General features: G+C 50.5%; 1 protein-coding gene across 4 annotated transcripts in view; it reads right to left on the bottom strand.

Annotated features, from left to right (window-relative positions):
* Nucleotides 1-11,309: 11,309 nt before the first annotated feature.
* LOC140653969 (D-beta-hydroxybutyrate dehydrogenase, mitochondrial-like) overlaps nucleotides 11,310-20,812 on the bottom strand; it is a 19,583-nt gene continuing 10,080 nt past the window's right edge. The window contains exons 3-5 of one of the 4 annotated variants that reach the window (XM_072866810.1): nucleotides 19,578-19,747; nucleotides 15,384-15,536; nucleotides 11,311-13,677 (exon numbers count right to left, since the gene is read on the bottom strand). In XM_072866810.1, coding sequence (XP_072722911.1) covers nucleotides 13,196-13,677; nucleotides 15,384-15,536; nucleotides 19,578-19,747 — 805 coding nt within the window. In that variant the 3' untranslated portion in view covers nucleotides 11,311-13,195. Of the gene's footprint in view, nucleotides 13,678-15,383; nucleotides 15,537-19,577; nucleotides 19,748-20,812 lie in introns of all 4 variants that reach the window. The other 3 variants (XM_072866811.1, XM_072866809.1, XM_072866812.1) reach the window with 3 other exon arrangements.

Below are 20,812 nucleotides of genomic sequence, written 5' to 3'. Positions count from 1 at the left end.
TGGCAGCCACTGTGTGCGTGTCCCTGATGGGGTTGCTCTGGCTGCCCATGTCAAAGTCAGAGGTGTCCTGCAGACTATCTGCAAGCCCCATGTTCATCTGCACCTCTTGTGATACAAACAGGTTAGAAATCAGAAAAACCCTGACCTGAATGGTACGAGCACTGCCATGCCGTAGTGCGCTGCGGAGGTGAGATCCACACCCCCCAGCAGACCAGCAAGCTCAATTTTATTCCTGAGCTTGGCTGCCTGCATCCTGCAGAGCAACCAGGGGAGAAAGCACTGCACAATGGCTGGCCTCGGCCACAGCAGAGCATTTGCCCTGTGTGCGTGAGGACAAGCATGTGGAGGTGTGTCTGTGTGCGTATCCACGTCTGCACATGGAGCACTGTCCTACGGGATGGAGCGAGGACTCCCTGACTGTGGTGGCAGCGATTTGCCCTTGGATGGCGCGGTTCTGATGAAGCCTTTCGCCCTGCTGCAGCAGGAGGGGCTCATATTCACTCTGGCCTCCAGGCACTGCCCAGCACCCAAGGGCTGCCCTGCGGTGCTAGCCCTGCCAGAGACGTGCCCCGGTGGCTGGGCACTGCAGTTTTGGCTCCTGGCACCCTGCGGCCAAAGTCACACTGGAGCAGCGAGGTGTTCACCCAGCTATGCTCCACGAAACCTGCTGCAGGAGTGTGCATTCACCTAGGACGTGGCCAGGGGGTGATGAGGAGCCAGGAGCCACCAAGAGCTGACACTCCTTGAGCCGCAGCGAGAGCAGGGATGACATGTGGGGTGGGCTTTGCTGTAGCCATCAGCTCCCTCGCAGCCAGCACCAACAGCAGTGGAAGCAAACCTATGCCTTGGTAGGAGACACAGGGGTCCTACCTCCAGCCAAAGGCAGCACCTGCAGAAGCCCAGGGGCTGCAGTGCGTGGAGCCCCACTCCTCTGCTGGCTGCTGCCAACCACGGGGCATCCCATGGGTGCCAAGGCACCGCACGCCTTGAAGCACAGACAAGAACTGACAGCCAAGCTCGCTTCTGGCTGCTGGGACCTGTCTCCACACAAGTGCTGGCTGTGCCTTCCCCAGGGGCACATTTCTGGGCTCTGCCTGACCACAGCAGGAAGCACCCAGGTATCTGCCGCTCCCGTGTTGGAATGGAGCAGGCTTGGGCTTCTGCAGCTGAGTCCCTGCTCAGGGCCACCAGGCCAGGACATGTTCAGCAGCCACCCCATCCCCAGCACCACCAGGACCCTCCTGTCATCCCACCTCCAGCACCCGCTTCCCCGCACAGACCAGGGCCCTGCTCCATGTCCAGCCTGTCGTTAGCCCGGAGCAGGACTCCGCTCGTGAGCCCGTCCACCTTCAGTGCGCACCAGAGCAAGGGTTTGGGGAACAGTGTAACCTTATAATTGCACCTAATTGTGGGGTGGGGAGAAGTCCTCTCCACCTGGTAAGCAGTTCGTACCCTGGAGCAGAGGAGGGGAGGCACATCAAAGGACAGGAAGCTGGAGCTGGGGTGGGAGGACAGGAAGGAGGACAGCTGGGGAGAAAGCAGGGCAAAGAGGAGGGGCACCAGACACGCTCTGAACACTTCATGCGAGAATGAAGCCTCCCCCACATTTCTGGGTGATGAGGCGGCTGCAAGGCAGGCGTACGGGGTGCGTGCACAGCACACGGAGGCTGAAGTGCCGCAGGGGTTGGAGGACAAGGCAGCGCTGCCCGCGAGGCGCGTGCGGGTGCAGATGGGGTGTATGGGCAGCGTGCACACACGGGGAGGCAGGAGTGGGTGCAAAGCATACACGGGGTGAGGTGGCTCGGGCTGCACAGCATGTCCAGGGGTGGGCAGGTGAGGCAGCCCTGCCTTCGGGGCACAGATGGATGGGCTACGTTGGCCGGCCGGGATTTTCTCGTGTTACTAAGTTGTCCATTTCAGAGGCAAGGCTCGGCTGGCCCTAGGGAGAGGAGGCAACGGCACTGAGTGCTGCCAGCAAAGAAAACCCCCTTGTGAGAATAAGCTGGAGCTGCAGATAAAATCCAGCCAGCTGAGGGCTGGGGCAGGGCAGTGCCATACCACCCATGAAGTTCTACCTGCAGCCAACCTGGCTTAGTGCAGAAGTGAGATGTCCCATTGTGCACCCAGGCCACCCCGAAATCAGCTCCTGGCGCCTTTGTAACAGAGAAGCGTTAGCCGGCCAGGCCTGGTGGGGACCTGCCTCCCCAGGGAAAGGCTGTCTTATCATGCTGTGTCCCCAGGTGGGATTTCAGCAGCTGCAGAGAAGCCCCCAGCAGCCTTCTACCTGCCATGGGATGGGAGAGAAGCCGGAGTGACATCATCCTCTCAACCCTGTGATGAGATCCTTGACATTACTTACGACAGCCAAGAAGCTGCCCAAGCTCTTACCAGCAGGAAAAGCCTCTGGCGGAGGCACTGCAGGGACCAGGAGCTCTGGCCATACCCTTTGCTTGTGGGACACCACCAGCTCCAGCTCTGGAAGCCACTAGCCCAGGGCTCCCTCCCTGTCCCCATGAGGAAGGTTTCATCTCCAGATGGTGTCTGAGGAACCCAAACGCACAGGGGCTGGAGAGCTGCCATGGGCCTGCCCATTTTGCATCATTCTGCATGAACAGATCTTGTCTTCAGGCCTGCTGCCTTTGAAGCCCCGGTGCTGGAGCCTCTCTGCAGGACCTGCAGTGTCGAGGCACCATATCTGGGACCCAGGGTATCCTGGGAGTCCTGAGACTCCCACCACGGAGACAACATTGTTTGCATGGACAGCTCTTCCTGACTCAGGAGGTGCCTTCCCTCCCTTTCTCTGTCTTTTCTCCTGCAGGCTCATTTTTGTCGTTTTTCTCCCTCCTCTAAAGGAAATGGGGCTTTGGGTTGGCCAGACAAGTTGCGACATGTGTATAGAAACAAAAATGAACTTGCAGGAGACAAGACAGAGAAAGGAAAGGCAGGTGGGAATTTTCCTCTGTTTCTAGGAGTGGCAGAAAGCACTTTGAAATCTGTTTATGCAAAATGGTGTAAAATTACAAATTACAGTTATGACACCAAAGGAAGTAAACAGACTCTGGAAGCATGAACTGGCCTCTGGGATATGGGAACTTGGTCCAAGACAAGTGCACAAAAGATGTTGTGATTCATGTATATACAATTAGTGAGTAGCTCTCCACCCTGAAAATTATCCAATTATGTATTCAAAACACAACAAACCAAATAAAGAGATTTAAGAAGTTGGAAAACTAAAAAAGATATTATTATTTAAGGGACAACCCTGTCGTGCAGGACCAGCAGTGAGGAAGACTGAGGAAGGCTCCCTGACCTGCTCGCCACTGCTGCTGAGGTCCAAGTCCCTGGAGAGAGGAGCCAGAGGGATCCCTACTCTTCTGAAAGCAGAAAAAACAAAAGAGAGAGAAGAAGAGCAAGGATGAAGAGGTATAAAAGAGACAGCAGGCAAGTCTCTGCAGACAGAACTACAGTGCAGAGCTGGACCGGTGATAAAGCTTTGTCCCAGCAGCATCTCACCCCTGTAGATGTGCTCGCCATAAAAACCAGAGTTCAAGCAGCGCACTTAATCCTGGCTTTTCAGTAAGTTCCAGGAATGCCCCACGCCAGGGTCAGCCGTATGCTGCTAAATAAGGTAAAAAACTTCTTGTTGTTGCATTTTGCTGCCGGGTTATCACAGCATACGCTAGGTACCAGGCAGGGCAGATTTTGCATCATTTATCACAGCATACGCTAGGTACCGTTCAGCCAGATTTTGTTCTCCTTGTGAGGAGCGAGGAAGCACACGGCAGAAGGGGGCAGAGTAGGACTTCTCCAGTGGATGAGGGAGCAGATCCGCACTCTGACAGCAGACTCCCGTGGGCCCCTGTCTGTGAGTGCCTGCTCAGCTTTCAGTGCCACGGGCGCTCGGGGGCCCTGGCTGCCGCGGCTCGGCTCGGGGTGCTGCTCCCTCCTCCCACGGGTGCGTCTGCACCCCGCCGAGCCGGGCCCCGACGGGACCCCGGGGCTTGCTGCCGTGCTCTGCATCCCGCTTCTCGGAGGATAGCTCCCACATTCCCCCATGATTCATGATGCTTTTTTGTGGACTCCTTAAGCAGCCCCCAGCACACTGGAACATATTTTAAATGCTTTAAAAAATGTCATTGAACATACTTAGAGAGCGCCTTCTGCAAAGGGACTTTGTGTTCTCCTGGAGGAGGCACGGTGATCTGTTCACAGCATCGCCAGCTCTGTCCAAGAGATGCCCAAGTAAGGCTATTTAAAGCCCACAGCCCTATTTTCTGCAGCTAAACCGTATTTCAGCACCTTAGCTCAGGAATGCGTTAATGCAGTTACACAATTATGTTTTCTATGACCTATATACAACCTACATCTTCCTCGCAACATAGATTTATAATGTGGGGGTAACTGCAGCTCCACTCACGGAAAGAGAGGACAGACCCTATTGCATTAAGAAATGCAATTAAGAAATCTCCTGCAGATTATGCCATCCTGCCAGCCGAGTGCGGAGCCCTTCAGCAGGGACGCGGGCTCTCCTGCTGCGGGAGCACTTCGGAGCCGGCTTCAAGTCAGCAACTTGCATCAGCTACCCAGAGCGCAGGAATCATGCACAGAGTTTGGGGGTGGCCTCAGACCCTCAGATATCCCCCGTTCCTACACCTCAAGGCTGTTTTATATATGTTTTATATAGGCACCAGGAAGATCCAAGGGCGGCACTTTGGCCCTGATGGACTTCTCCACCGGCCAGCACAGCATTTCCAACCCCCATCTCTGAGCCCCCCAGTCTTACACCACAGGTCAGAGGAGAATTTTAAGAATCCCCTTTCTGAAAGAGCAAGTCGCATCCCTCCGCAGAGGCTGCAAAGCGCAAAGACACTGGCATATGTGTTTGGCTTTGCCCATGAATAGCTGCACTGAGGCCACCAAGCCCGAGCACACATGCCTTGCATTGAAAACACAGGCCTAAGTGTTTGCTAGACTGGAGTTTATGTTATACAGAAAATAAATAACATAAATTCAGTGGTCAGTGCTCTGACTTTGATTCAATACATAGTTACAGTCTGAAACGGCACAGAGATACCATTCATAGTGAGTTTCATTCAAACAAGCTGGGAGATTTTAGGAATGATTCATTTAGACAGTGTTAAAAATGGTTTTATCTGTGCTGCACCCCAGGGATACTAGCCAGGCATGTATTTCAGTGTAAAGAGACCTGAGGTGAGACAAAGGATACATTATCCAATTATCTTGAATTTTTATGACAACAGATGTCATTCCTTGCATTCCCAGAAATAATTATTCTTGCAAAATGGTTGTTACCCATGGAATAAAGCAAAAGCTTCTCACACCAGGACAGACATACAGGAGTGTAGGAACTTCCTTGGGTTGCAATGGATCAACCTAGGACTGATTTTGAGTCTGTAAGTGCCCGTGCACAGACAGAGCTGGAAGCCGGCTCCTGGCCCGTGCCTGCAGGCAGGGAGAGCTGCCTAAACCAGGAGCCAGACCCGGCTGTGCCAAGAGCCGGGCCTGGGGGCTTCCTGCTCCTGTTAGTGCTGCAGGTGGGCAGGGGCCACCTGGTACGGGTGTCCCCAAAGCTTGAGGGAACCAGGCAGCTCACGTGTGGCTCGGGGGTGGAAAAGTGCCAGTGGTGCAAAAAGAAGGTCCAGATGTACTCTTGGGGATACAGAGTCTTAGGGACTCGCTTGTCAGTAAAGGTGTGCAGCAAAAGAGTATGTGCAGGGAGGGGATGAGGTTGGGACTCAGTGTGGGGGCTGAGAGTATGAGAGGAAGATGGGGAGGAGAAGTGCTTCCTGCATGTGCACGTGGTGCGGCAGCAGCTCCCGGTAAAGGCACCGGCACCATCCCCATACCGCTGCTGGCCCCAAGAAAACTCAGTGCTGGAGTCCCTTGTTGGGATGGACAGACCACTGCACCCACCAGATGACTCCGTCCTGCACCTCCTCTAAGCCACCTCGTGCCACAGAGCCAAGCCACCGCACTATCTCATCCTCCTTAAAGATGGTCATTGCCACCTCAAAGCCTTTCCCAAGTCCCCAGGCAGATTTTCTGCAGGGACTTTCCCATTAACAAAGTGCACCTCGCCTGTACTGGAGCACTTGATCTGCATCTTCTCCAGAGGGCTGCCAGGGTAAGTACCTGTGCAAGCACTCATGCACTGCTTTCTATAGGAAGAGGAGCCATATAGCCATACTCCAGACACCCACTGGATGTCTCTGGTAGGACGCAGGGACTGCCACGTCCCTCCCTGCAGTAGGTGATGGAGCCGTGGAGCCTTATCAGGGTGCATTCCCTCTCCCGCCAGCTCCCTCGTTAGTCATGCTTCCTCGAGCAACGGTTGCATCTCATTAGAGTTGGAAAGGGAAGGTGCTTTGCTGTGCTCCGAATGCTTCAACACCCCTGAGCAGGCAGAAGCCAGGAAGGAGACGCAAGGACGCGCGGTGCTGGCAGCCTGCTGACTGATTGTCATAGTAACCCTGGTTAAAGTCCCACCAGGAAAATGACTTCTCCTGCAGCACTTGACCCCACAAGGTGACGGGTACCACCAGCACCCCTGGGAGCACGATCGCTCTGGCAGGGAGGCCCTGGAGTTATGCAGTAAAAGACGATGTAGAGCTTTCCCCCAAGCTGCAGTTCAAGGTCCCCGGGCAAGGTGCCTGTGGGGTGATGGTTAACCTTGGTGCCTGTTTAAAAGCAGCACAACAGTGTTAATGTCTGCCCTCAACCCTGGCACCTTCCTCCCCGAAGCTACAAAAGTTCAGAGGACTTTATAAGCCACTTGTAGCAGCTTTCACGCAGAAGACTGGAGACACCACATTTTTTATTCTGCCACAAAAAGTAATTCAGCCTATGGAAAGGGTGGTAACACCTATTCTGGCATCAGCTGTAACAACAAAATGAGTCAAACAGCACTGCATTGCATTGCAATGTATGCTTTTTGGTTTTCCGCTTTCCAGCATGGGCAGGGTGGTGGCAAAGATGGCTGGGGTGGTAAGGGAGCTTGGCGCAGGCAGAGGGGTTTGTTCAGGACACTTAGTAAGCCAGTGGCAGGGCCAGGACCAGAACTGCTTGATCGCAGTCCTAGGCAGAAGTCTTTCCATTATACCATTAAAACAGACCAGCTCTTATCTGGTTACTCTGCTGAATGCCCTCTCTAAAATCAAAGCAGAAATTCTTTCTTTCATTTTACCTGTTTCTACTTTTATTGATGTCTTGGCAAACACAGTGAAGGAAGATCTGCTAGACTTTCAGGTGATCAGAACTGCTCCGGCTGTCTGCTGGAGCTGGAAAAGACTGGAAAACGTCACTGCTCTTCAAAACATCATCTGCCAGGTCCTGCACAAGAAAGAGCTTTCATACAAGGGGCCATGCTTGGGGGGTGGACAACCTTGTGCCATGCTAGCTAGGAACAGGCAGGCACAAGAGAAGGCAAGAGCAAGGAATTGGTAGGCAGACCAAATGTCACCATGTGCTCTTCAAAGCAAACCCATAAAACTCACGGTATTTGGGCCAATTTCATGATGCAAGGGCTATGAAACTGCAAAGCTGGCAATGGCATAGCAGTACCATTGAGTCTGGGAAACCCTCACTCTTAAAAATACAGATATTTTTCCAAAAAGCCAGAAAACTTCAGACTCTTTCTCCATATTGATTCCTTGGGGCTCGAAGCTGCCTTGTGGCAGGGGTTCCTTCATTAAGGATAAGGTGATAATGATGTGCTTTGTCAGAAGGGACCAGAAAAATGCCTCCCTGACGATACCTATGGGACCAAAACACAAACAGCTTCTCTGTTAAGGGCAGAGGAAAGCAATACTGCACATCCACAGGCAAGGGCATGGGCGGAGACCCACTCTGTTACTGCTCTGTTGGCAAAAAGTGCTGCGAGGCAAACCACCTCAGGGAACCAAATTAAACCACCCTGAGGGAAGTGAATTACTGCATGTTCACTGCAGCATGTGCATGATAACTGCACCTGAACACTGACTCGGCCAAGCACTGTGCCCAGAGCTGCCTTCTGCACCAGCGAGCCGATGCCGCCGGCCAGCCCCGCTGCCCGCATGCCTGCAGCAGGAGCAGTGCTCACAGCACAGTTCGTCAGGGCAGCGCACACCTCTCCCTGCATCCTGCGGAGTGCTCTGAAGAGCTGGTCCACTACCGAGACACCGCAAGAGAAGGCACTGCACGCTGCAGGAGACCTGCACGCACGGCCGCTTTGTGCCTCCTGATGAGCTTCTGTCAGGGCAAAAGTACTATTTCACATGGGTGTTTTGAGGTGAAGGCACAGGTCTGCTCCCTCCCTGAACGAGTGCCAGGGGAGAGGACGATATGGCCGTATTGGTAGCATCCCTGTGGCCCTTCTAGCACTGCTGAGAATGAATTAACTGTATCTGGCTCCAGACCAGGCCCCGGAGGTGGAGCTGGCTCCGTTGCAAATTCTCATGCTATTTGTAGCATCTCTCCAATCCCCAGGGCTCAGGCTGCTGGCTGAGAAACCTGCTGATACTGGTTTTGGTTTGTTTCTAAGACATTTCTCAGCATTGTGGTTGCAGAAGAAGCTGAAAACTCATGTTTCAAAACCCCAGCCAGAAGGACAGGTGCTGCCGTTGCTATTTACACAGCACCACCCTGTTCAGGGGGCGTTTCCAAGCTAGAAAGATAAACCCATCCTGGGTTTCCTAGGTCTTAAAGTTTCTGAAATGCTAAGCGAGACTCCTGTTCCAGGGTGCGCTGGGTGGCACTGTTGCAGAGCTGGGTGCCGACGAGCAGAGCTCCCTGCAGAAGCAGCAAGCCTGCGAAGGTCTCCTGCTGCCATGCACTGCCCTGGCTGCTGGCTGGGCCGGCATCTCTCTGCAAGGCAGAACCTCAGCGGCCTTTCTGACCTGTGGTGGCTGTTGTAGAGATCTTTAGCACAGCTTCCCAATCTTCATTTGATATGTTTAAAACTTAATTTTTTCCAACTGATAAAGCTGATTGATTTCTTCTTAAAGACAAGAAGTCCCAGGGGAGGCAGCCCACCCAAGAGGCACTGAGTACCCAGGCAGAAACCTTTAGGAGCAGGGAAAGCAGAGGTAATGCTCTGACCTAGGGCAGAGGAGGGCTGCCGTCCTGTTTTCAGGGCTGCTGCTGTGTGTGAGAACAACTGCCATCACTGGCCTCCTTTGCCCAATACCATTTCTGGCAGTGGGCAGTTCCTCAGCTGCAGGTTCAAAGCCAGACGTGCAAGAGCTTCTCAAATCCTAAACTTTCCCCTAACACCTATCAACTCCATCCCAGGTGTCAAAGCAACAGGTTACATAGCAGACAGTGCCAACATGGCGTGAGTCAGTCATATGCATCATCTGGCCAGGAAAAGGAATATCCATTACCTGGGCCTGCTAGGCAGAGGAGAGGCAGCCGCTTTGCTAACACTCTGGCATCCCTTGTGATTATTTTTGGCCAGTGCTCAGTAACGAGACCGCACCTACAGGGCCACCACTTGGGAGGAAAGTGGCACACGAAATAGCCTGATGGTCAACATTATGTAAGAGAAATGACATCCCACTGCCTACAAACATTCATCCAAATGCTGGGTCTTGCCTGTCAGCCCAGCAGACTGTTGAGCATAGATCCTGGTAACACTACACAGCTTGCATTTGGTACAGCATGCCTCCTGGCCAGCTCTGCATTTGAGATCTTCAGCCACATCAGAACAGCAAACCTAGGACGTCACCCACTCGTGATGGTGGTAAAGACTTTTGAAGTCCAGAGGAAGAAGCATACATTCCCATCCTCTGTGTAGCTCATTGTACAGCTAAACGCATACAGGACTATCACTGAGGGATCTCCATAGCAACTTGCTGCTTCTCTCCTCTGCCTGAAATGAACCACTTCCTCTGCAACTTTTGCCACTCAGAAGAGACTTCTGGTTTCTCTTGGCTTTTAGAGATGATCTTTATTCACTTCACCTGCAATAAACTTTTTGTCTTCTAAACTGTCCCTTTGCTGCTAGTGGAGGTTTCATGTTGGGGCTAAACCAGGAGCCACAGGTGCCATGAGGTCTGGGACACACACTGGCACTTGCCACTGGTTTGGGACTTGGTTTTTGGTCAAGACAGAAAGAACCCAAAGCAATCTGGAGTATCCAGACTCACAGTGCTTGCTTGGGAGACCCCAGGAGGCCCCTTGCTGTGTTATGCTGAACCAGAGCAAACATGACATGCAGAGGACCACCTCTTGGTGCCCAGTGTCATCATAGAGAACCATGCTGATCTGAAAGGGAAAAAAGAAACACTTTACAAAGGCTAAATAAAGGGTGCACCAAGGAGCTGTACCATTGCTGTCTTCCAAAGCATTGATAGAAACATGCAGAAAAAGCTAGGACACTGCCATGGCCTCAGCAGCTGGCCCTTGAAAAAAAGCCACAGGCACCTGTGGCAGCCGAACTCCTTATAGGATACCACAGCAGCCATGAGCATGGACTTCCAGGGGGTTTCACTGAACTCCCTTCTGTCTCCTCCGCCCTCCAGCTTTGAAGGTCACTGTCAAATGGAATTAAGATTTCTTCCCTCTGTTACTTACCAGCAGGGCAACAATCTGCCCACAATGCCTGCATTAATGCAGCACTATGGTATGAAACAACAGGGGAACAGATTTCAGAACCAAGTTTTCACTGGACACCAAATGGCTGCTGGAAGCTCAAGATGGGAAGGGACCTGCTCGGTCATCTTGGCTTTGCTCCGCTGGCTCAGAGTTCACATGATCATCTGCACCATACAGAAACACTTGATACTTGCTCTTCCCGCACCAGCACTCTGCTCCTCTAGCCTACAGACGTCCACCCAGAGCTCCCCACCCAGGCAGAAACCAGATCAGGCACTGACAGCTCACCTGAGCACTTCTCAGGGGGCAGAGGAAAGGACTGTGGCTCACATGCTATGAAGTCCTAACCCTGACTCGGCCACAAGGTCCTTGCATGGCCTTGGACACTTCTTGGCTTGCAAGTCTCTGTTCTGTCTGTGAAAAGAGCTAATCCTTACTATCAGGCAGCTGTAGCATTTGGATTAGTTACACGCAGAGCGCTGAGGCAATGAATAATGCGCAGCGCCACTCTCTCAACACTGTCCTTTGAGGGAAACCACATAAAATACAAACACTGACGGTGTGTGTGTTTGCAGAGAGGCCTCTCTAGCTGCCTTCTGCTGATGAAATGGGTCATGCTGCCCGTTCTGCTCCAGGCAGTTCTCACTGAGCGTCCACAGTCTCACTACCTGCTGAACCACTGCCACCTCCTTAATTACTGAGCCCAATTAAATCCCGACCTCAGATGCAAAGGGGGTGGGGAAAACAATGCAGAAATAAGCACTGGAGACACAAACATGTGCTTTACAGATCTCTCAGTTTATTTTTCTCTCTGTGCAAATCAGTGCTACTTAACGTTACTCACATTTCACAGTGCAGGGGCAGAAGTGATTACAACACTGCTTAAGCTGCAGTTCAGTGGGATCGTTCTGAGTCCTGGATCCCAGGCAATCTCCATGTGCTGATGATCTGGAATAGAAAAGAACTGCACAGCCAGCACTTCCGGTAGTTGTTACTTGTAATACAAGCTACATCCACAGCATCTCCAAGGGAAGCCTGCTGTCCTCCTCAGGCATCACAGCATTCACAGCTGCATACAGACTCCAAGCATTTACAGCCAGCAGCATATAAAAAGTTTATGGCACAGTTTCCAAGTCAGAGCTAGCAGACACAGATGAAGAAGAACAAACAATAAGCTCTTTTCATAATCACTTAAATCTCCCACAGGACAAAACAGAAAGAAGTTTAGCAGTAGAAGGGAAAGCTGGTCCCTCGAGTGGGAGGGTAGGGTCCCAGCCTGGCCAGCAGTGCCCACCGCCTGCTGGCTGCTCCACTAGTGGTCACTGCTGGGACAGAGGGAATGGGGCATGAAGCCAGGCAGCCCCAGCACTTGGAAAATGACTGAAATCCCTGTATATGGCCAACAGGAGAGACCCTTGGGGATACTGTGCAAAAGTAGCTCATACCAGTTATCAGGAAGTTCTCTGAGGAGACAATCACGTGTGACATGGAAATTTCAATGTGCAATATTAAAAAAAGGAAACATGTCGCTTAAAGCACCCTTCCAGAGCTCATAGTCAGGCCACACTGGCTGCACAGTGCCCCTGTCACTGTTCAACTGCAGAGGAGATGAAACCAAAAAACTCATTTGGGAAAGCAAGAGCAGCTCCCTCATGAGCAAGAGGGAGCCTAGCATGGGGCAGTGATGTGGGCGAAGCAGGGGGGACAGCTGGACAGTGTCTGTACCACAGCTGAGTAGTTCAGGCACTGGTACCTAAGGTAGAGCAGTCACAGGAGCCAAATTTGTTTGCTACATCAGATTCAAGCCTGTCCTGCAAAGCTCATCAATAACGGGTTGAGAGAGGCTGCAAGTCCCAGCATCCACAGGGACTGACTGAGGGATGGCTCAGACCTCACTCATTATTAGCAGGGCTCTTCCCTGCCCAGCCTGTCCGCAGCTGCTGGCTCTAGAAGCTCCTGGCCACAGTGCTGGGAGGGAAGAACCCTTCTTTGCAGGGATCTGACCCCCCCGAGCTAGGTAATGAGGCTGTTTGGAGGCAGTGGTGCTGTTTTCCTGGAAAGAGCAGACAGTCACAGTGCAGCAGAGCTTCCTAGCAGTATCATGAAAACAACGGAAGGCTGTGACTGACCCATTTTCAATCAAATGGAAAACTCTGCTTTTGTTTCCCATTTTAGTTTCTCCCTTCGAGACATCTCATAGCAACAGCTTTGCTCTGCTATTAGCAGCCTGTCCTTGTAAGGAAAAGCAAGAGCCCATTAATAAGCCAAATTTATCACTGGGGGGACTCTGCTGACCTAATTACACTAGCCACATATTTTACCCATTACATTAACTTTCCTCTGTCTCCTCCACAGTTAAAAGGAAAACACCTTTCAACTTTAATCAGGACAGCAGGGAATACAAAGAGCAAGGATTAGGAAAAGAAACAAAAAAGCCATGCTGTTCTCAGCATCCCAAAACACAAGACTTGAAGCCATAACCCAAAGTGAAAGCACATGCGTCTACAGGGGAGATGCATCAGCAATGGGTACAGACAGCCCTAAGTCAGCTCTAACCTGTGCGTATGTATGAGCACTGGAAGGATGCCTGAAGGGCGGCCATTTACAGGGGGGCTCCAGGGATGTAAAGCCAGTCAGCAATGGCAGTGGGCAGATGAGTCATGACTTGCAGCCTCACCCACCAGTAGGCCTCCATGGGATTGTAACGGTTGTTTGGGTGCGTGGAAGTGAGCGCATCGGTGATGTCATTCAAGACCAGAGACATGTCCTTCAGGCCACTGTTAATGAAGGACTTCATCAGGGCCACGTGGCGAGTGAAATACTCCCTCCCATAGTCCTCCTGCACGGTGTTGCTGGCTTCACTCCACAGTGCCTCAGCCTGCTTGTCGATGCTGTCTGCCGTCAGGATGCCTGTCGCTGCCACAAAGTTACTGGGCTCAACGAGGATGACTCTGACACCCCAGCGGTACATCTCCTGCCGGAGGCAGTCAGAGAAGGCTGCCACACCAAACTTGGAAATGCAATAGCAGGAGCGAGATGGACTCACCATCCGTCCCAACATGCTTGTGATATTCACCACACGGCCTAGAGAGAAAAGAGCAGGGAGAGATAATGGGCTGCAGAAGAAGCAGCCAGAACATCCCAGTTAAAAGGTGCTTTGTTGGATGATGCCAATTTGTAAAATCTGAATCTTGAAGAGGTGTTCAAATCCCCTATCAAGCAGCCTCTCTCTCCTGACTCAAGCAAGGCTAGCCCCTGCTCTGACCTCCTCCATGGATGGTATACATGCCTGCCTCTGTACTAAAAAGGATTTACAAAGCAAACAACACATTTCCCTCCTAATTTCCAAGTATTGCCATACCCAGATCTTCTGACGCTACTAGCTGTGTGCTCTCACATCAGTGTGCCCCACTCCTGCGTCTTGCTAGAAAAGGATTCAAGCTCTCAGCTAGCAGGGTTATGAACTGGAAAGCACACAACAGCGCGATGCCATACAAGCATTCTGGTTCCTTCTGTGAGCATGACAGCTCATCTGCAGCCACTCTGCCTAACACAGCTACATGCTTCTAGACCTGAGCTGGATGGCAGAGAACCAGTAGAGGTTTCTCTGAACCTGCAGCATGAGCAGCACAGCCTGCTCACCCAGCTGGCCAGCCAGGAGCGCCTAGAGTGCTATATGCCTGGGACAAATGGAGAGGAGACTTGACATGCTGCTATCTACGGGGCAGCAAAGAGCAATTGCCCTAACTCCCACCAGCAGCCCATGATTTCAGCCCAATTGCAGAGCTCTGGCAGCTTGTGTTAGATCATGCACTGCCTAGGAGCAGTGACAGCAGTGGTCACTCCTCTGTGGGTGGCTCTGTCCTTCCCTAAGACCTGTGCAATTATGGTTTCAGATGCACTTACAAACAGGCCCTTGAAATCTCACCAGCTATTTTTACAGAGAAGATTTTCACAGCCGTGGAGCATGACACCCTTCTGCAGCTTGAAATTTTAGCTGAGAAACAAGTGGGTGGCTCTGCTCTCTCATTCCAGACCTAAATGCAGGTTAGAGGGACTGCGAGAACCACCTGCTGACCTGATGGGTAAGCTACCTTTTGTAGTGAGATGGGGCTTGTTTAGTTGGTATTTACTTTCTCGAGATGGTATCTGAGCAATCTTCTCAACATAACCCCTTTCTGTCCTCACAGAACACACAGCTGTGCCAGCACTCTCCCACACGTGCTAAATAAAGAAGCTTTTCAGAGTTCTGAAAAGAACATATCTTTTTTCTTATTTTTTCAATAAAATAAAGACTTTTGATAATACTGTTGTCTTGTAAGATATCTAAAATGGCTGTTATTGACCCTCATTTATTCCACCACTACCACTCTGCATTCATCTGTGAATTGAATAATATGAAGGGGGAAGATTCAGTTATCCAAACACAAGCACTTGGTGGACTTTGGAGGCCAGAATTACCTTGTCTGGCCTCCAGTCACTTTTTCTAAAGGTGGCCTGGGGTCCTGTGTCATATCTGCCAGCACTGCATGAAGGTCTCTGATATGCTGGGATGTTTAAGATAGCACCTGCTGTGTAGGTGCCTAGACTGCCCCCAGAGTGGCCCACACCACCAAATGCTTACACTGCACTTTGAACCCTGCTGTCTAGTGTGCCTGCATGCCTCAGACACCCTCCTTGGACTGCACAGGCATTCCTCGAAGCAGAGTCTGAGTCATGATTTTTAGCTACATCTCTTTGCTGTGCTGCAAGGACTCTCTCGGAGTCTTGCCACACTGCCCAGCATGTACCTTTAGCTCTGCGAATGAGGGGCAGGAAAGCCTTTGTCACCCTCACAGTGCCCCAAAGGTTGATCTCTGCCACCTTCTTGTAGTTGTCTAAACTCGCAAATTCCACCTCTCCAAAGGTCGAGACGCCAGCATTGTTCACCAGGCCCCACAGACCTGCCAACAAACACATGGTTAAAGAGTGGAACGAGGAACAGTGTCACAGAGAAGCAGTTTTCCTTGCTGTTCAAAGTAACCCAACCCCTTGACAAAGAACTGGGCACTTTTGTAGAAAAAAGTTAGAGAGGAAACCCAACAAAGAGATGAAATACACTCCTGGTATACCAGAAGTGAAACCAGTGGGGCTTGTTTGGAGGGCCAGGGAGAGTGATGGGGTCACACAAGCATTGCCTCCCTGAATGTCTCCTCTAAGGCCAAATGCTGTCCTGGGGCTTTGTATGGCTGGATCTGGCTGATGCTCTTTTACGCTTCCTGTTGGTCCCAGGTTTGTCTTCACTCAGTGACTTTATCATGGCTTTTCCAATTTGGAGGGGGCTGGACTTTCCCTCAAATTAAAAAAAAAAAAAAGGAAGGAAAACAAGTATCTTGGATTTCTAAATCCCCTTCACAACTCTGACTTGCTGTTTTGGAGAGTGCATGGTATTGATCTGCAGGTTCATGGCATGACTAACAGCTGCTGTATTTTAGTTCAGGTATTTGGTTTCCCTCAATCCTAACTATAGCAGAAGATGGCAAACTTACAACCAACCCTTAAAACTACTAGACCTTAAAAATGAACATCTTTTGTGCATGCAGTCCTGTCAAAATTAAATTCACCATGCTTACCAAGAACTTCTGCACATGGTAACCCTTACATGTCCAGGACTTAGCAGGTCACTGAGGACTTGACCCTTTGAAGCGATTACTGCAGGAGTCCCAGTGGCAACATTTGTAGGACTGAGTCCATACTTTGTGAATTTGTTGAAGCACAGAACTATGCAGACATAAACTGCAGGAGGAACTAACAGAAGAGCTGGAACAAGATAACAGAGTTGCTCCTCATTAGATGTCCTGCCATATACCATGGTTATTTTTCACTGTCTAACTAGTCAGCTGGAGTCGGGGCCCCTTTCTACTTCCTGACATTCCTCTTAGCACCAACAACACACACAGGGCTAAGAAGGAGTCTTCATGTCCAGGGAGCTCTGACATTGCTATCAAAAGCACCCACGTCATGCCACCCTGTTGATAAAACTTATCGAGCTCTCTCTCAAAAATTTTTGGGCTGTTTGCCCTGCCTCTGCTCCATAGCTTCCCTGCCCTGACGTATCAAAGTCTTTCAATAACTTCCAGCCTATATTTATTTATGGTCAGATAGTAACCATGTATTGCACCAAACATGGCCCTCTAAGCAAATTGCAATATTCCATAATTCCCCAGTAAATACCAATGGAACTTATCCTCCTGGTACATTTAAAAACACCAACATGCCCTTGCTAGACTGGCTCTCTACTCTCACACCGGCCCTAGTAACCTTGCCCCATTCCCAGCTAAGTTCGTTTTCCCTGAAGGCTGTTGACCAGCCATGTATAGCAGACCAGAGAAGGTCATGTCCTACCCAGTGATAACAGTGCATTAACCTTTATCTCATGGTCTGTCCCAGATGGATTTGCCTATTATAGCTGCCACCATTCCCGCATCTCCCAGCTCTCACATGGTGATCCCAGCATCGCTTTTGCCCTGCACACCTGTCTCTGACAGACAGTGATGAATATTGCTCCAGTTCACTGGCCTGCAGCTCTATCCTTCTCCAGAAGAACCCTTTCCCAATCCCCACCAGACCACAACAGCCCCAGGGGCTGTTGGGATAACAGCTAAGTAAGTTGTGGCCTGCAGCAAAAGCCAAGAAAACATCTTGCTCACCTATCCTTAGTTCCATTGTTATTAATTCAAATTTCCAAATGCTGCAGTCAGGTAGTTCTACTCCAGCTCTGCCCAAGATCCCCTGCCTGTTGCTGCTGCACTTATTGAAGCTGCCAGCTTTAATGGGTCATGATAACTCTGAAATTCACACTCATCTGGCAGCCAGCACAGCATCTCAGCCTGAATGGGGTCCCCTGTGCCACTGCAAAGCAGGCTCTAATTGCTAGCAGGAGGACCATGGAAACAGGGCATCTGATGGTGTAATTTCACCAGTAACAAGAAGCTATGCAGAGCAAATTTGGCAGGGATTTACCAAAGACTACAAAAGACTTAAACTGTCAGTCCCAAACTGACCTCTGCAGAGTATTCCTGATTCTAAATTTCTCTACAACTATTTCCCATTTCTTGGGTTACGAGGTTAGATTCAGGGACGTTCATGAAAACATTATTTACAATAGTTCATTCTTGGAATTTCATTGCTCTCTGATCAGGTCACATTACCAACAGAACAAAGTGCTGATAGGTACCTGGTCACAGGGCTGTTTGCTGGACAGCAATGTGTTTATTGAGCGGAGCCTTATCACTATTATTTCTTTAGTGTCAACAACACAGTGGGAACTGCATAAGATTGAAAACAAACAGGGGCACTCCTATCGAAATGAGTTTAGCCTTATGTACACAGCACAGGGAGAAGAGGTATAAATGTACAGCGCAAGAACTGTTCTGCACTAGCTCCTCTGGGGCCACACTCAGTGTGCAACAAGCAGCTCTGTGCAAGGCACCTCAGCCTGAACAGTGTCTACGTTCCAGCACTTATTTATTGAGCGCTGTTTATTGGCAAGCCCCAAACCTCAGTCACACTGATGGGCCTAAAAAGAAGCCTTTGCGGCTTTGCACACTGCGCTGGAGCAAACAACTACAGGGTAAGACTCTCAAGAGCAGGAGGAACCGGTCCAACTTGCTGATCAAGGATGCAAGACTTCTCTGTCACTGCTACACACACGGTTTTGCAAACACTGCTGCATTTATAGAGGCAACAGAACTGCTCCCTTACAAGCTTTCACTCAGTGGGAAATGGCTCTGTGCCACCACTGCTGTTGCTGGGCTCTTCAGGAAAAGCTTGAGAAGCTGTGAAATGTGTGACGAGGGCTAGGTGATTGTGTAGGAAGGAAAATCATGCAGAGAGAACATGTGTGGGATCAGAGCTTGTACGTAACTTGGTTACATTTCATATGCTTGTTTTAGGAGGTAGGGTGTGCTCATGTAATTTGCATGAAGATTAGAGCTATTGTTATTTACTAGCTTTATACTTGCTGTGAACAAAGACAGGCCCATGGCAGCCTCATCCAAGTTTCAAGAGGAGCAACCACCCTCCAGCCACATGACCCTTAAGTCCTGGAGCCACAGATGTGAAACTTCAGTCCACCCTCAGCTTGGGTCTACAGCTGCTGTCCAGCTTGCTACTGAGCTGCAGAGAAACGTATGCAGGGCAAGAAGCCTCACAACCTCACCACATGGGAAGAGGTTAGGTGGTGTCATACCAGGCTCCGACTGTAAGCTCACATCCCACTACCAAACCACTTCCAAGAAGGAAGAAAGCATGCAGAAGGGACTCCTGTCTTCTTTCATGTGCTCTTAGGGTCCATGAGTTGGACTCGTGCTTAAGGTGGCATGTGGATTAAGGTGTTCTATGCCAAGCCCATCCTGGATCCTGCCTCATATCACCTCTGGGATGTTGCATGGCAAACTGAAGGCATGGATTGACCTGGCTGAAGAATAATCCAAGTTTGGGGGCAGGTCCGTTTTGTGCTCCAGCTCAGCACTCAATTACACAAACAGGTTGTACCAGCACAGCAGAAGCGACAGCATTAAACAGCCAGGGCCCGTCACCTCTTCACTAGAAGGGTCACTATGGAAAGGTCTGCGTGAGCCAGGCTGCAGCAGGAGCACCAAGAGGGGATCAGGCTCTGGCCATCCTATGCGCTTCACAGACACTCAAGGAGAAAGAGACAGGCTCTTGCGGGCTTGCTGCCACTCATCACTTTTCATGGGATGTAGAGTTAGAGCCTAATCCTTCAGCCAGTCATGGTCTCTTTCCCTGTGGCCAGCGCATCAACAGCAAGACAATTCTCCTCACTGACCCAGGTACAGCACTGCCTGACTGCCAGCCACACACTGTCACCGGCCTCCAGGCTTGTTAACCCTCTTTTGGTGGTGCAGAGAGGGAACAACCTGGCCAGTGCATGGCCTGCACTGTAGGAAGGATTCTGTGGAAATACAAACATCCCCATGTACCTTCCTCTGGCTCCTTCAGGGTCCTCTTCACAAAATCCACAGCCTGAGCCACTTCCTGGTCACTGCACACATCCATCTGTAGCACTTTCATGCGATCTGACTTCATGTTCTTCAGCTCCCTGGCTCCGTCTCCATTCTCATCCTGCTCAGCAGAAAAGAAAGATGTCCTGCTAAGACAGACAAGGAACAGTAATGCACCTTGGGGCCAGGCATGTTCATGTGGACAGGAAATAAAAGCTACTGAAATTGCACACAGAGGTATAAGCCTGGTGCACAAATAGGCATGTGAGCCACACGAACCAGCGTGCAACCCATGGCCATCCTCCTATTCCCTCCAGCACAGCCCCTACATCTGCATCAGCGACCCACTACTCTGAAGGACCGCAAAGTTCCTGCTGTTTGCTAGTCACACAAAGGGTGTCACATTCTTAACGCTGTCAAATACTGCACCAGCCTGGGATAACTGTGGGTGACTCCCCGCTGCCTCAGTCTCCATGCTCTGCAGGTAACATAGCAAACACTTGTACATAAATCAGACTCAGATTTTCTGGCTTAAAAGGAAAAGGCTAATTAGCCACCATACTCCAAAATATTGCCTGGCTTCTAACGAAATAGTATTGTCAGACCACTTTGGAAACAAGACAGCAGGGACACCTTTGGCATGCCTAACAGCAAATAGGCTGATGCTACAGGATACAGCAGGAAACATTTACAGCTGACCTGTATCATAATAATATTTTGCTCTTACTACACAGCAGAACAGGATGCACAGGAATACATGCACAGTGGAGATCTGCCACGTAATGACAAGATTACAGACATGAGCCATAAAAGGAGGAGATTCTGGCTGAGGAAGCAAGAACAAGTCTCTTTTTTTTTTTTTCACACTATAGGTAATAAGAACATGATGGCTCTGCTTTCCTTTCTATCCTTTTCCTTTCTTTCCTCTCCCTGCCCCGCTATCATTAGAGATTCTGTTACTATTGTGTTGAGGTTTTTTGTTTAGTCAAACCAAAACACAGTTCAAATTCCAAATTTTACCTGGTCACTTCCAGACAGGATTGCTGCCTAAGCCTTACAGCCTTGCTCAGGTGGTATATAACAAGTACAAGTGAAAAGAGCACAGATTAGCCATGCAGTTCCACAGCAAGCTCGAGATTTAATTCACCAAACTACTCCCTGAATCACAGGCTCTGCCTCGTTAGGGAGGAAGAAGTTATGAATTGGTGAGTCAC

Source organism: Ciconia boyciana, chromosome 7, assembly GCF_034638445.1.
Source record: "Ciconia boyciana chromosome 7, ASM3463844v1, whole genome shotgun sequence".
Taxonomy (NCBI): Eukaryota; Metazoa; Chordata; class Aves; order Ciconiiformes; family Ciconiidae; genus Ciconia; species Ciconia boyciana.
Note: the sequence above shows the minus strand (reverse complement) of the source record. Positions and strands in the feature narration are given on the sequence as shown.